This window comes from Struthio camelus, chromosome 2, assembly GCF_040807025.1.
Source record: "Struthio camelus isolate bStrCam1 chromosome 2, bStrCam1.hap1, whole genome shotgun sequence".
NCBI classification, from domain to species: Eukaryota; Metazoa; Chordata; class Aves; order Struthioniformes; family Struthionidae; genus Struthio; species Struthio camelus.
The window spans coordinates 135,594,185-135,609,665 of NC_090943.1; the positions used below are offsets into that span (position 1 = coordinate 135,594,185).

At 38.4% G+C, this 15,481-nt stretch overlaps 1 protein-coding gene across 8 annotated transcripts in view; it reads left to right on the plus strand.

The window, feature by feature from the left end:
* TOX (thymocyte selection associated high mobility group box) overlaps window positions 1–15,481 on the plus strand; it is a 222,734-nt gene that overhangs the window by 110,035 nt on the left and 97,218 nt on the right. For all 8 annotated transcript variants that reach the window (XM_009673517.2, XM_068932638.1, XM_009673523.2 and 5 more), the window contains one exon: window positions 3,392–3,457. In XM_009673517.2, the coding sequence (XP_009671812.2) occupies window positions 3,392–3,457 (66 nt within the window). The remainder of the gene's footprint in view (window positions 1–3,391; window positions 3,458–15,481) is intronic.

Consider the following 15,481-nt stretch of genomic DNA (forward strand, 5'->3'; position numbering starts at 1 on the left):
GATGTTATACTGCAGAGCATGCATGTTACAAAGTAGTATATAAAAAGGTGAAATGATTCAGTACTGGAGAGAACATTGATTTCTGGGGCTTAGGGGCTTGTTTTGCAAGCTGCTGCTACACGGGGGAAAATGGAGGTCGTAAAAGCTTCTCATAGTAGGACTTTTGAGCTGATCAAATTGTTGGCATTTTTTCTCGGTTTATTGTGTCAGTGTGGGATAGTTGCCTTTTGCGGGGGCATGGCTACAATGCACTGCATCAGTGTTTCTGAACTTCTTTGTTATTGAAGGCTTACATACTCTTTTTTGAGGGGTGGAGTGGAATAGACAGGTCGCGTGTATTCCACACTTGTTTGATAGCTGGGACAGGGGATGATGAATAAACAAGTCAGTAATGTGGTAAACATTTTTTTTTTTGTGGTTTACAGAAGTCGTAATTTCACTATTTTATAAACATTGCAGTAAACATTGAGAACTTCCAGGAGCTGACTTCTGACAGCACCTGCTGTAGGATGTGCATGTGTATATGCTTTGGCGTTCAGGTTTACAGTTGTTTTGCAGGCCTGCCTCTGATGTCCTAGGGACAGAAGGTCATTTCTTTTTTAAGATCAAGAAAGTCAGGAAGTGTAACTTTAGGTATAGTTTCAGTTTTTAGGTTTCACTGATGTATACTTTACATTAAGCCGACAGACCACAGTAGAACTGAAGCATTTCATAAATAAATGGAGGGCCACAAGTAAAGAACCAGAAACGCTGAGATCAAAAATCATGCCAATGTCTGAGGCACCATTAGGAGCAAGGAACTGATTAGGCAGGAAGATGATCCCAGAAAATTGCCAAGATCCATGGAAATATGACCCTAAAGAAATTCTTCTCTGAATGCAGATTTGGTGATTGAGACAACTGTAAGCTTGGGAACAAGGACAGGTAACCAAACAGCCAAAAGAGAGAATTATCTTAAAGATTATCATTATGATTATTTTCTCAAGCCACAGTCTAAGGCTTTATGGGAAAGCAAAAAGAATTAAAATAATCTTGGACTACCCAATATGCAGCAAAGGAAAGAAATTTCTTCATGTTCACTGCAAGGGAACAAAGTAAAGATATGTGACATGAGATCTGAGTTATAACAATCTTTGTAATGTAGTGGAGCAAATATATGAGTTCAATGAAGGAAATAATTAAAAAATGAGCGACTTACAGAGTCAAGATTTCCAGGGCGGACAGGACCACCATAGCCAGCCTACCCTGACCCTATGGTTTCTCGTAAGTATGATACAGAATGCATCATTTTCAAAAAAGATCTCTAAGTTCATGTTAAAAATTGCAAAAAAAAGATGATTCTGCTGTTGATACAATGCTTATTTACCTTCTAAAGTAGGAACTTGCATCATATGTCAAAGTTGAGTTTCTGTAACTTCCATTTCTCAGCATTAGATCTCATTATACCACTGTCGGGATGGTTGACATCTTGCTATCAGACATGTTTCCAGGGTGTAAGTACCAACCACAGTGATCGAGATTCCTTTCAGCCTTTTCTATAACAAGGTGAATAACTTCAACTCCTGTAGGCCTTACACTGGTGTGCTTGGTTTCCAGCCATAGGCTGTGAAATATCTCTTCAGAGTTTCATCTGTCCATTTAAGTAGAAGAAACAATGCCTTGACCTCCTTTCTTGTTTGCAGACAATCCAGACCCTGAAAAATTTTCTTCAAACTTTACTTTGAATGCTAATAAATAAGAACATTCTTGAAAGAGGAAGCTCACAGAAGTGGCAGTTGTAAACCAGGGACAATAAATAAACAGAAGGATCATCAATCCCTGTTTTTAAGGATTAATCCAACTAGCTCTTTTCCATCAAACTTTGGAAATAGTGGTTCTGTGGCATAATCCTGTCCTTCCCGTGAAACTAGGAATTCTGACAGATAGGCTGTGACTGCCTGTTAAATAACTCTGGCCATGAAAGGCATACCATCAACTGGTATGCCAGGAGCTGGCACGTGTTCATTTTTACAGCTACGGTTACATGGCTAGTAGCCTCTGGCAGAGGGAGAGGATGAACAGCTGGAGGCCGAAACCTTTTCGGCTGCCTCAGCAAAAATTAGGAGAGCTATCTGCCAAAACCACAGTTTGACTTTGTCCACCTTGGTCTAGCTGAATATGCTGCACCTTGTAGGTAGGATAATTCAGAAAAGCTCAGCCCTCGCCTACAAATATTTATGAGAATTTCGCTGCCACTGTCTGTAGAAGCAGAGCAAGCTCAGTGTTGGGGATTTTTAAAAATCCCGCCACATCATCAAAAATAATGGCTCATTTCCAAAATATGTCACTCTTAAGCATTCACAGAAGGGGTCAGGTGAAAGTTATTTCAAACAGACCTCATAACAGCTGGAAATTGTTGGTTGAGGACTGGGGGATGGGGATTCCTGCTGTTGTGCTTTTCTATTGGAAAGGTTTGAAAAGATTTTCTCTGCCTCCTGAACAGATACTAGGACTATAGTCACTCTGTTGGTGCTAACATTTGAATGGGCATGACAAAAGTTCTGTAGGCACTTTTTCCTGATGATGTAAGAAAGCAGTAGTTTTATACTTCTTGGTGCTGATACAGGATGATACTTCAATTCCGACAATTTTTCTCCATGTGGACCTTCAATTTTTAAATCAACCCCTTTCTATCGCGTTTCTGTTATTTCTTACTTTAGTGATGGGCAAAAAAAAAAAAAAGGGGGGGGGGGAAATTACTTTGTACACATTTCCAGGAACGGTATTTATCATTTACAGAAGGGTGTTTTTGCAGTTCTGATTATGAATGTTTATTTTATTCACACATCAAGCAAACTATCTGCTTACAGCATACGGTCAGTAGGTATACTGTTTCATACATTCGGATGTCTGAAAGCTGTTAGGAAATGCATTTCTTAGTTTCTGATATGGGAACATTTCAATAGGAGAAGGTTTAATTTGTTTTGAAATTTCAACTCTTCTGCTCAAAAGCTAAAGTTGGAATCCATTAAGATGCATTTTAGTGCGTTTTCCATTCTCATCTTCCTTTTCTCAGTAACTGTGCAATTCACTTAGTACTTCATTACAACCAACAGCAATATGTATACATGGTGCACAAAATGAGCCATTTTGTTTTAAAACAGATTGCAGATGAAAGAAAACCATTCATTTCTTGCTTGGTAGCTGTAATTACTAGAGCGCTAATTACTCCAAATCACTGACATCCAGGGTCAATAAGGATGACAACAGGAACATCAAAGACAAGATGCACACACGCAATTACAAGTCTCTAAAACCAAGCTGTAATATTATTTTATGGCAACTGTTTTTTTTCAGTCAGTGCAGAAAAATATTCAAGTTTGCTGAATGTTTACTCTTATTTCGTTTGCAGTTTGACGGTGAGAACATGTATATGAGTATGACAGAGCCGAGCCAGGACTATGTGCCAGCCAGCCAGGTGGGTTAATTAATCTTCTCTGCCTTGTTTCAAATTGTAATTAAACAAATTCAAAGAGTTGCATTGCAAATGAGTGGCACTATCAGTAACTGCTGCAATCAAGAATAATCATAATTTATAAACAAAGCGTTTAAGCCTTGTTTCCAGTTAATGAGATAGAGCTGATAAAACACCAGAGTTGGCGTTTGTTGAAAGATACTACCTTGTTTCCTCTCCAGAATGCAAGCAGCTGTTTTGCCAGCATGATCTTTCCTAAACAGTTGTTTTACCTTCAGGAAATAAAGTCTTTACAGGTGCAGGTTATTTGTTTTTCTGACTGCAGACAAGTTAATCATTATAAGCTACACATGTCACAAATAGCTTTAATTATCACTCTTAGGCCAGTTGTAGTTGAAGAATTGCATTTTTAATGCTAATGGTATGGCTGAGGAACATTGCCAATGTTACAGCATTAGCAGCAGGGTTAGGGTAATGATTCAGTCTTCGGTAGCTGGCAGGCCAAAAGGCTTAATGTGATGTGGATTCTTTATAGGTATTTTTGAGTCCTTCCCTTTTTGGGGGAGCCTTATTCACTAAATTGTGACATTAGATGTGTATTTAAAAATATTTTCCCTTTCCACCAGAACCCTAAGTTACTGTAGATTTCTAAGACTGAAAGATTTTAATTACCGCTTAAAAAGCATACACGTTAAAAAAAAATGCTACTGAGATTTGTGCAGCTGCAGTTGTATATGGGGGAAGAATTTTAATTTATTTCACGTTTCAGTCAGTTCAATTCCATGTTAGTAAGTGATGGTGGTGCAGGTCAACTAGATTATCCTGTGTCATAGAAATTGCCATAAATGATCAGATTTGTGGTCTAGGTAGAGCAATATCTCAGCCCCAGTAGTGGCCAGTCTGGCATACCTCTTTCTGACAGGACCAATGGGATTATGTGAAGATCTCTCATTAGGTGGGAAATGAGTTTGCATGCATAATAATTGTATGCAGATGAGCTGGATGTAATTTAGGAATCAACAGCTTTGGAAACTGATAATACATTCAAAGCTCAATGTCCTCATGAAGTAGGGTTTTTAGATAGTCATAATTATCTACCTAATTATAATGTATAGTGAAAAACACAGGTTCATCTAGGAGCAGGGAAGTAGGAGTTTATTCTTTAAGGACTGTTTCTGTAAAATGAAGTATATTGTTCAATCAGGAAGGCCATCTTTGAAATGTTCCACCATGTTGCCTCCCAGTCTTCCGCTGAAGTTGTTCTGAAATACCTTTAGAGACCAACTATACTTTGCATTTAGGATTTGTATGTAATTTAACATATTCAGCTAAGAACCCTCCAGTTCCAGAGGTAGTTTAGAATAGAACTGTTTGATTAAAAAATGAAAAATTATATTATTAATTTTTCTCTAACCATTAATCCAAAAACTGTACTGACAAGTTTTAGTATTACTATTAGATTAAAGCAGCCTAGTATCATCTCATTTATGCCTTAAGGGTTTTGAAGTGCAAGGGCTAATTGAATTTGTTTGAAACAGTAGAAATACAAACTCTGTGAATGATTGCTGTTATAAGGCAGCTGCTACCTTTCAGAGAATCATTATGTCTGTCTTAAATAGTTTTGAATAAAGAATTGCAAATCCGCATTATACATCAGAATTATTTTTCTTCTGTTGATATTTTTGTACTGTGTATGCATGTAGTTTAAATAATTTAACTGGCGTATTGAAAAATTAAGAGTATAAGTTTTAATCTTTTATGTGGTTTCCACATGTGCTAACAAAAGGCCCAGATCCTTGGAGATATTTACGCCTCTAACAGTCACTGATTTCAATGGATGTAAGGTGCTTAAAGTACCTTTAAAAGATCTGGGTCTATATATTTTAAGTGCAAATGATTTTGTCTTCAAGGAAAAAAATCTATCAAATGTGACATTTCCAGACTCGAAGATGATAGAAAAGTCTGAACCGTTACTAAGAGCTGGAACTGGCAAAGGACTTACGTACTTACAAGCTGGTTATGGCAAAGCCTAGCTCTTCGGTCTGTGGCCCCTGGGGGGAATTCAAAACCGAGATGTAGGTGTCTAAACTCTCTCTCCAGTGCTGGTGGATATTTATGGTAAAAGCCAGCTTAACGAACAGCCAAAGTAGTTTAGTTCATTACCAAACACAGAAGAGAGCGTTTCTCCACCAGGTGGGTAGGAGGTAGAGCCACGGGTCATACAGCCTGCGGTGCCAGTTTGAGTGAAGCCAGCAGCATTGGACTGCTGCGCTCTCCTTGCCATTACTATCATCTCTCCTGGTGCTGGAGAAGCCTTAAAGCATTGCAGCGGTTTGTTAAGTCAATATGCATGAAAGTCCGTAACCCCTTAAACAGGGAGACCAAAAAAAAAAAAAAAAGAAAGAAAAAAAGCACACTATCCTAGTGTGGACCTGCCAGTCAAAGGAAAACAGGAGAAAGACTGTGCTGGAAATCCTGCCTCTCTCTTGTTTAGATAACTGCCACTAGAGGATTTCTGATCTAGGTGGCTGTAATTCCTTGAAAGAAGTAAGCAGGTCTCCGCTGACAGACAATGCTGATTAAGTCTTCACTGGCTGTAATGAGGGCGTAGTTCCTATCTCAGATATAAGCACAGTGGTCACCAAAAACTGGTGAACTGACTACCATTTGAAGACTGCTTGTTCTCTTATTGAAGCTGGATCATTGTACAGGAATAATACAAGATTCACCGCCCTGAAAAGAGAGTGTGTAAGACTATGTAACTTACTGGGGAGGGAGAGGAAGAGGAAAGGGTGCCATATACTCTGGGTCCCTGTTCTCAGGACTGTTTGTTCATTTTCCACTCATTTTTACTGACTGTAAAACAAATAATTCCAGAAGAGGGAATGAGAAAATGTTTTCTCCAAGACGAAAGCCTAGTCACTAATCCATAGTGTTTTTTCCTGCTTCCATTTTCCACCTGTCCTCACAAGCCGTGTTTTCTCACTGTGCAGTTGCCTGACTTCCACGAGAGGAGCGCAGGCTAATCCACTCCCACCTCCAACAACTTGGCTGTTCCCACGCGAGGTCCGAGATGTGGGTTTGAGTCCTGTCAGAATGAGCAGTGAATTCAGTTCTCCCATCTCCTGACTGGATGCACACCTGCTATCTAAAATGTGAATCCCACATGGCTGGAGATGCACAGTCCTATCAGAAGCCGTATGCGAGCTCTGGTCATGCTGACTGGGTCAGACCTGAGCATCATTTTCTGTTTTCATAGTCTGACCCAACTTAGTTGGGAGGTAGGTGGGCAGGCTGGGTCATAGCACAGAATGTCAGAGGCCCAGAGGTTTCCAGTAAGGTGTCTTCAGGATTATGTGCCTACAGAGCATGATTTTTTGGGGCTAATGCCTGCTGACATGCTCCTTCCTCTGGCCCTGAAAAGTTAGCTTTGCTTGTTTTGCCTTCTTCCTCTAACTTTTCCGTAGAGTCCAGCATCTCAAGACATGTAGGGACTATGAAATAATGATGTGTGGTGCAGAACCAAGTAAAAAATTTAGATATCAAAAATGTTTCAATTAGTCTCAAAGCTGAACTTTCCACTTCAGTTTCTTTTGTTTACGGAAAAGTGTTCATATTCAGAAAAACATCACCTTGTTTTATTTTTTAAGGTTTTTAATCAATTTATCCCCTTTAGGCTAACATAAGTAAAACTTCGGCCACTGAACATGAAAAATATAGTTTTGTTCCTTTTTCTGTATAACATCAAACATCTGCATAGCTTGGTAATCCAAGACAAGTTGCCTCACAGCATCCCTCAACAATTATCATTTCTGTTCAATTTTCAAATCAGTACATGCTTTGGGACTTATAGACTAAGTTGCTAAGTAGCAACATATGGCTCACTACTGTTCCTGTGATGTTGCTGCAAGCAAATAACATAATTCTGTACTTGAAATGATTTTTACAGAAAGCTAGTGCTGGAACTGAGCCAGAAGTGTAAGTATACAGTAAAAATTAATGATATTCTTTTAGACTGTCCCAAAAGGCTGTTTGGCAATATTGTCTCTATGTACATTTTATATATACATGTAAGTACTGTATTTTTGGTTATGATATATGTAGTACAGTACTCGGCAGTGCAGGAACCTCCTAAATGAGTTATGCCAGCCATATTAACAAACATATGTAGTAAAACTACATGACATTTTCACTACTAATTGCACTTCAATCTGAAAATATTTATCATTTTAAAATAAAACTATGCCAACTGCTCTGCATTTCAAATTCTCACAAATATATTGTTTTCTTCCCACACCTATAATTGGAATCTTGGAGATGAATTGTTCTTCATGTAATTCCTCCTCCTGTAATTTGTGGGCCACATACAGCACTATATAAAATTATATTGTTTATTTTACATTTCTTCCTAGTCATAGTACAGAATGTAATTCAGGACTCTTGCACAGAGCCTTGGCACTTTCCTAGCCTTTCTTAGGCCTGGTAAATATTAAAGGTAACAAGTGCAGTTCCCAAATCCTCTGTGTGCTCCCAAGGGAAGGGAGGAGAACTGGGCTGGAGCAGATGATTTGGGGCAATACCTATATTGCCTCACTGGGAAGAGAAGAGATACCTGAGGCGAAGGGATGAATACTGGTTGCACAGAGAGGATGTTTTTCTCCCTTCCAGAGGTATGCTAGTGACAACTGTAGAAAATAAATATCCATCCCCCTTTAACACAGTGGGTGCCAGGGGTATCGAGACTGTTTGGTGCTGTTCAGCCCTAGAGTAAAGTGGGCTAGGATGACATACCCATTCAGCAGATAGATTTTTCATGTTATTGGTCCCTCTGCCTCTTGTAGCCATATACCCATGACCATCGATTTGTCCTTAACTTCTTATTTCATGTTTATACCCTAATTTCTTAGAGTAGAGCATTAGCAAGTCAGTTGTTAGTCACGTGAAATGGCAATGGATAAATGCTACCTATTAGATGCCCTTCCTTGCTATGTATAGGTCCCTTCCTAGAGGGTAGACTAGAATTTCGGAGTGCTGTATCGCATTCATGTCACAAGATATGGCTCTTCTTGCAAGGCCCTAGAGCCACAGTCAACAGTGCGTGGCTGGAGTTGGGTGCTTCAGAAGGGAATTCAGGAAAAACAGCATTTTTAAATGGAGAATCAGTTATAGAGAATTAGTTATAGTTGTTCTCCATCCTCTCCATGGAAAAGGCAGCTGACTGAGTGGCGCACCCTGAAACTAAGATCTGACCCTGAACTGGACCACACTGGTCTAATCTATCCAGCAAGAAACCCTGATGACAAGGTGCATCATAAATCTAACTTTTCCAGGGTATCCACAGTGGAAATGCCATCGTTTTGGGGTTTTCGTGAAATTCGCAAAAACCTGCTTATGGGTCAGGTGCTTGTCTAAGTGAGGGGAGACTTAAATGTATCAAGTCAGCAAGTCTCCCTGTCCCCAACTCCATACCTCACCAGTAAGTTACTGTCATTGTGACCATCTGCTTCACTGAGAGAAGACCAGTGGAAAGCCACCTCTCACTACTCCCAAGTAGCCGTAGCTGAGTTTCCATGGGCACATTGGTCCAGTATAGTTCCAAGGGTATATACTACCCTGGAGTCCAAAATCGAAGCAGTCTTGCCCAAAAGCCTTTGCTCATTAGGTCAGAGGCTGCTCCTCTCTGAGGGGGCAACACAATTTGCTCATTCTGCTGGCTGGCAGCTGTTCAGGGCTGATTTGGACCATATTGCACATCCCTGCTCCTGGACCACTATCTTTCAATTACACAAATAGTGTCAGCAGAATGGAGACCACTTCTCTCCCCTCCATTTCTCCTAATTAGCCTACAGATATCACTTTCAAACAAAAAAGGGGGGGGGAGGGGTAATGCAAATCTAAATGTCTTCAGGAAGAGGAAAACACAAGCCAGGTTTTTTATATCCTGAATGAGCAATTAAAGGTAGAGATAGTGTTACACCACCTTTCCATTTTGTGTAGAGCTTATTATGTTCTGGGGATCAGGCCCAGAGTCTGGAAAGAACTGAGCCCCTGCTAACAGTACGTCAACAGTTGCATTAAGAATGACATGTAGATATTTCTCATATATATATATATATATATATATATATATAAAATATGTGTGTGTGTGTGTTATATGTGTTATATATGTGTTTTATATATATGTATGTATGTAATGTACATATATATGACGTATGAATGTCTTCAGCTTTAATGCAAAATGTATATGGAATGCACATACACTATATATTTATTCAAGGATAGGGTTTTATCTTTAATTTTTTCTGTATTTTTTTCTTGTAATCAAATGCTTCAACTTTCATAAAATAACTAAATTAACTAGTCAAAGTTATGGCTTGTTGACCTGCAATTAAGAGATTTTTCAGATTTCATAGAAAAGACAATTCGTCTGAAATACCTTTACCCTCCTTTACAAAAAATGAATTTAGTCCAATTATACTCATTCAGTATTGGACTTGTACTTTGAACACAAGAGGAAATGTATATTACCCTGCTTGTATCTGAAAAATGAGTTATTTTATTTAAACATGTTTTTTACTTAATATTTCTTTCAATTAGTGCCTGTTCTATACTACGTGCTGTAGAAACATTAAAGACGGCAAAATCTTTTCCCTAAGGATTCTAAGCAAACACACCTATAATTACAGTTGTATAAACAATAGTGTCCCTCTCCAGCCTTCAAAAATCATTAGTATGGATCTGTAAAATTGACATCATATCAGAAACCTTGGCAAGTATGACAGATTCTTCATTCTTTCATTCATCTCCTGGCAGCAGAATCCTTGCACTTACATTTTCTTTACAACCATGAGGGCTAAAGGCTTCTTAATGAAAGCTATAGTTTGAGGGTAAATACCTGCTCCAGTAGTTTGGGGCTTTATACGTAAGTGTCAGATATTGTGGGAGTAATACTCAAATTATGAACTTGGCTGTGGTGTGATACGCAGTGATCCTATGCATCAGTTAAAAGTAGTTTTCTTAATAGTTGCCGATGGGAGGGAAGTAATGTAAACACTGCATCTTGTCTTAGCAGTGGCATCAGGATGATAGCAACTTCAGTGATAGGGCCACTATAAATCAATAAAGTAAAAATAACAAAAGCTATTATATGACCATGAAAAAGGTAAACAGAAGATCAATCATTAAATGATAAATTTTCTGTCCAAAAGCTAGAAGTATTTTTTCCCGTATCACAAGAGAAAACGCACTGCTTTTTGCTGTGCATGACATGGTAGAACTTTCTGTTTAATGAGCAACCAGTGTAAAATATCCTTCACAATGTTTCCCTCTGCTCCTTCATGTGCACCTTCTTTAGCATATGAAAACAGATTATAGACATCATATATTTTAGTTATGTAGTTTCCTTTCCAGGAAACTCTACAGGTCAGCAGTGAGAATGAATTATGAGACATAACCATGGGAAATCTTAAAGGCAGTATTTTTCAACTGAGCTTCATCTAAAATGAACTTTTTTGGTCCATAAAACGTCTGTAAGAATTACATGAATCTGAACTACAAATTAGACCAATTACCATTATGCTGTCCCTTTTGGCAAAGGCTGCCGCAGCCGACTCGGTTTGACCTCTTGACCTCTAACCTAATAAACCAACAAGATGCCACGCTTTGATTCATCTAGTTGGGTTCGCAAAATCTGGCAACTCAACAAGCCCAAACTAGTTACTCAAACCAGTCTTCAATGTAACATTCAAATGATCGCTCCGCGGAGTCCCAGAGGTATTCATTACAGACAAAATTGCTCTTGTTGCCTTGCATACAAGCTGAGTTTTCAATGGGAAATGAAAGGCTGCCTGGAAAAATAGGCCACCTAATTAAGTTAAACTACTCTAGCATTTGGCTTGACATCTTCATTACTCAAAATTAAAAAGATGCTTCACTTGAGCACACAAGTTACTATTGTTTATGTTGTTTTCCTCTTAAATTGGCTTCTTACATAGAAGTCTGTTTTTCAGAATTATATCTTGTAATAGCTCGCATATTTCTTGCAGTTTATAAAAACGTCTTAATAGGTACTACACTACTGATAGTTGGTATGATATTAGTACGATTGAGCTTATTACTGAGGTCTCAGCAGTCTTACTGCTTACATGACACTTTATTAACAGAGGGCCAGATCCTGCCAGTTTTACTTGCATGAATAATTTTCACTCATTCATGCACTGCGCCTTCCTTGGCCTTGTTACTATAAAATCCTATTTTCAAAATCTAGCTGTTAAAGTCGGAGCGACCACTGATATGAATCGGGACTATTCATATCCTTAAGTTTTCGAGTTTTCTGGTGATTGGTACAAGCTTAAGCAAGAGCAAAAATAGAAGAATTGTAAAGAGTAGCCATGCCTCTGTTTTGATCTTCTTTTTCTGAAGTCAGTCATTTATCTGGAAATCTCAAGAGCAGTTTAGGAGAGGTATGACATGGGTAGGACCCACTGCCCTTCTAAAACCTGGGAAGCAATCCATTGCTCCTGCGCTTTTCTACACAAAGAGGAGAGAAACCAGCAAACCAAGAAAAAATAGATAGATTCTTTGTCCTTCCTCAGTGTGTGTCCTGTATGCAACATTATTACATCTCTAGGTGACAGAGGTCTATTTCAGAGGGGATCTGGAAATATAGACAGGATATTTGCCCCCTAAACAGAAATACTGAAATGTAAATCTATACTACTGCTATTTTAAGAGCATTTTAAAATGTACACGTGTGAAGAGTGCACTGTCTTGATTGCTAGTTTAGAGTCTATGATGCTAATGAGGCTTCTGACAGGTTAAATATGGTGCATCATCTATATTTTCAAGCAGCAGGGTTTGTGAAAATCTGACTCCTCTTTTTTTGAGTTAAATTCTGCTTGTTGAATATGCATATTGCTGGTTTTATTGCCCAGTGATTTGTGGTGAGCATAATTTGGTATATTTTGCAGAGAGGGTTTTATTTTTGATATGCTTTTTATTTCCAGTTAAAAAAGACATTTAGCAAATAGCTAATTTATAGAACTATATCTTGTAATGTTAAGTTCAAGATTATACCGTAGGTGATGCTGACTGCAGTATGGTGCAGACCAAAAACTGTCACCTAGGATCCCAAGTGAACCTAAGAATTGTAGCTTTCATTAAAATAATAATAATTACAAATCCTTGCTGCCATCATTGCCAAGAAAATCTGGTGAATATTTTTCTGTGCTGACCTATAAACAGCGTGAAACAGTAGCTCTGAAGGGTGGGAACTGTTCTGCTCATCTTTAGGAAGTAGCATGCTAGAAAGCTCTCGAGGTGAAAGTCTCATTCCGTTCAACATCCCCCAAACCCCAAACTAGCCGGAGCTGTGTTTACACGGGGGTGCTGCTAACTTACCCTCGGTGTTGCTTTTTTCTGGAGACTGTGCCATTAGGGATGGCCACGCGCTGCCGGCAACCAAGTGCCTTTCATTTCAGGCAAGACAGGTGAAAAGGGTGTCTAACGATGGCCACGCTCGGGCCCCTGCTGGGGACGCACTGAGGAAGGTAGATTATGGTGCAGGTGAGCGTGGGAAGACTAGGCTGGAAGTCTAAGGATGCCCCACCTGTGGAGATGGCCCTTGAGTTTTCCTAAGGAGCTCCTTTGGGGATTTGCTCAGTAATCCTAAAAAAAGACATTCACTTCTCTTTGGGATTTACTTGAACTTTGAACTTTCTAAATAGAAAAGCTGCACAGCTGGGTCTTTGTCTGTAGGGAACTTTATATGCTTTGATTATAGTATCAGTGTTTGCAAGGCCCATATCTTGCAATCTTTTATAAAGTTTGTGCTGCTACTCATTCTAATTTTTAAAATATATTTCAATTTAAAACATTCATTGAAAACACATTTCCAAGCAAACTGCTATAGTGTATATATAAAATTAATGTAATTAATGAAAAGATACTCTACAGAGTGGAATCTTTAAAAAAAAACTATACTCTTTTACATAATTCTGCTAACTTTGAAACTGTGATTATTTTAAATCAATAATATTATTGTCAGCACATTCTCCTTCTTGAAAACAGAATTCATCTGGTACTGGAAAATTAATGTTTCGCTTGAGGCTTTGCCCTTTACCTAATGTAAATTAGAGAAATTGATTAACACAATAGAAGAAAGTTATACCTTCCCCTGTAATATATTTTTGATAGCTGTTGCTTGATAAATTAGTATATTGTGTGTTTTAAATGAATATGATTTATTGCTGTTGTCTACCATATGAAGAAACACAAAAAAAATTGTTTGCAGGATCATTGACTTGAACATATCAATGGCACTGTTGGACAATTCTTGCTGAGTGTTAAGATGATTTATGTAACCGACCGAAGGTTTCCACAGTAATGCATTATAGTCTCAAGCTAGCAAGCCTTGTTCATGCAGAGACAAAAGAAGCTGAAAAACACTTGCCTCTGAAGGTCCTCTGTTTAGAAATCTGAGATAAGGTTGATCCTATTAAAACTCCTAGAAATATCTGCTGTCAGATACATTATCTTAACTTTCAAATGTGCATACGGTACACTGCTGTTTTTCCTCTTCTAATGAGTTCATTGTTTTTACACTACTCTCAATTCATAACTATTTCAGTTATGTAACAATGTGTTCAATAATAGAAGAGGAGACAGCCTGAAGCATCTATCTTTTAAAAACTGGCATCCTTCCACAGTTCGGATGCAAAAGCCTTGGTGCAAATGAAAAATTAAGACACGCTCTACATAGTTGGCAAGTACCATTCTTTTCATTTAAATTAAATATCTATAGGCAAATTCCAGATTTTTAAGGAATTATTGCTAATACCAGATTCTGTTGAGTGTATGCATGGTGACTGATGCAACCACTGAGCACATGAATTAGACTTACTTAATGTATCTTATCTTTTATGCTGTCATATAGTAATGGTTCTGCTCTTTCTAAATGGATTTATATTGGATATTTGAAGGCTTGCTGCCTCTTGTGGTCAGTCTGTTTGAAGTATCTTCTTCAGTTTCCCTTCTCTTCTTAGTTCTTAGAGTTTTTGTTTTTGTTTTTCAGTAATATAAATAAGTTTTGCTGGCCACTATACATTCATCACTGTAAATTATTTATGGAGAAGGCCTTTATTTTTACTTCGTCCTTTCTCCTTATTCCCTTTTCCTCAGTTCTTCTGCAGTCACATTGTGCAAGTATTTCCCATATTATTCTGAAAACAATGTGTCTGGGTTCCACAAAACAGGAATACAAGATTATTTTGGTGTTATTACTGATCCTCACAGCAGGACGCTTAGTTGAGTTATGTGATGCTAAAGTAAAGAATTGCCCTTTGACATACAGCCTCCCTCCCACCCCTCAACCCTCCCCAGCTTGCTGCTGGATTTGGCCAGGCTAACTGGCATAAAAGATAAATTGGAGGGGACCAACAAGGTCATTGTTCTGGAACAAAAGCTTGGGCTTGGGTTGGACTGTGAATCAGAGTTAAGTGTTAATATCGTTTCATTCTGGAAAGCTTTTCTCATAAAATTATAGGCTAAGGTGGTATAAATAATGAGGTCTCTTGATCATGGGGTGGATATCTCGAATATCATCTACTTTATGAAGTCTTCATCGTTTGGGGTAGAACTGTCACAAATATTTAACTAGAAACACAGAATATTATCCTTTAGATTTGGGGAGCCATCCTTGACTGAAAAAGCTATTTGTAAGTTCAAGTCTGTGCATAGCCCAAATTCAAGATTGCTCAGTTCTGAGGTTCCCAGTATGTTACTCCCATCTGAAATATACTGAAATCTACTTATAATAAATTCAGATGTAATGAAAATCCACATTATAATAAAGTAAAATTAAAGCCTGTATCTGTTCAGTTCTTTCCAGTGGGTTTAATGGTGTTACTTTGTAAAGGACTTTCTCTCTGGAATGTAAGAGAGGTCTAGGAATAGAACGAAGAGCTGCTAAAACACCTCACCCACTCCCGCAGTCATAAGATGAGGGCAAAACCACTGGCAAAGTTCCTG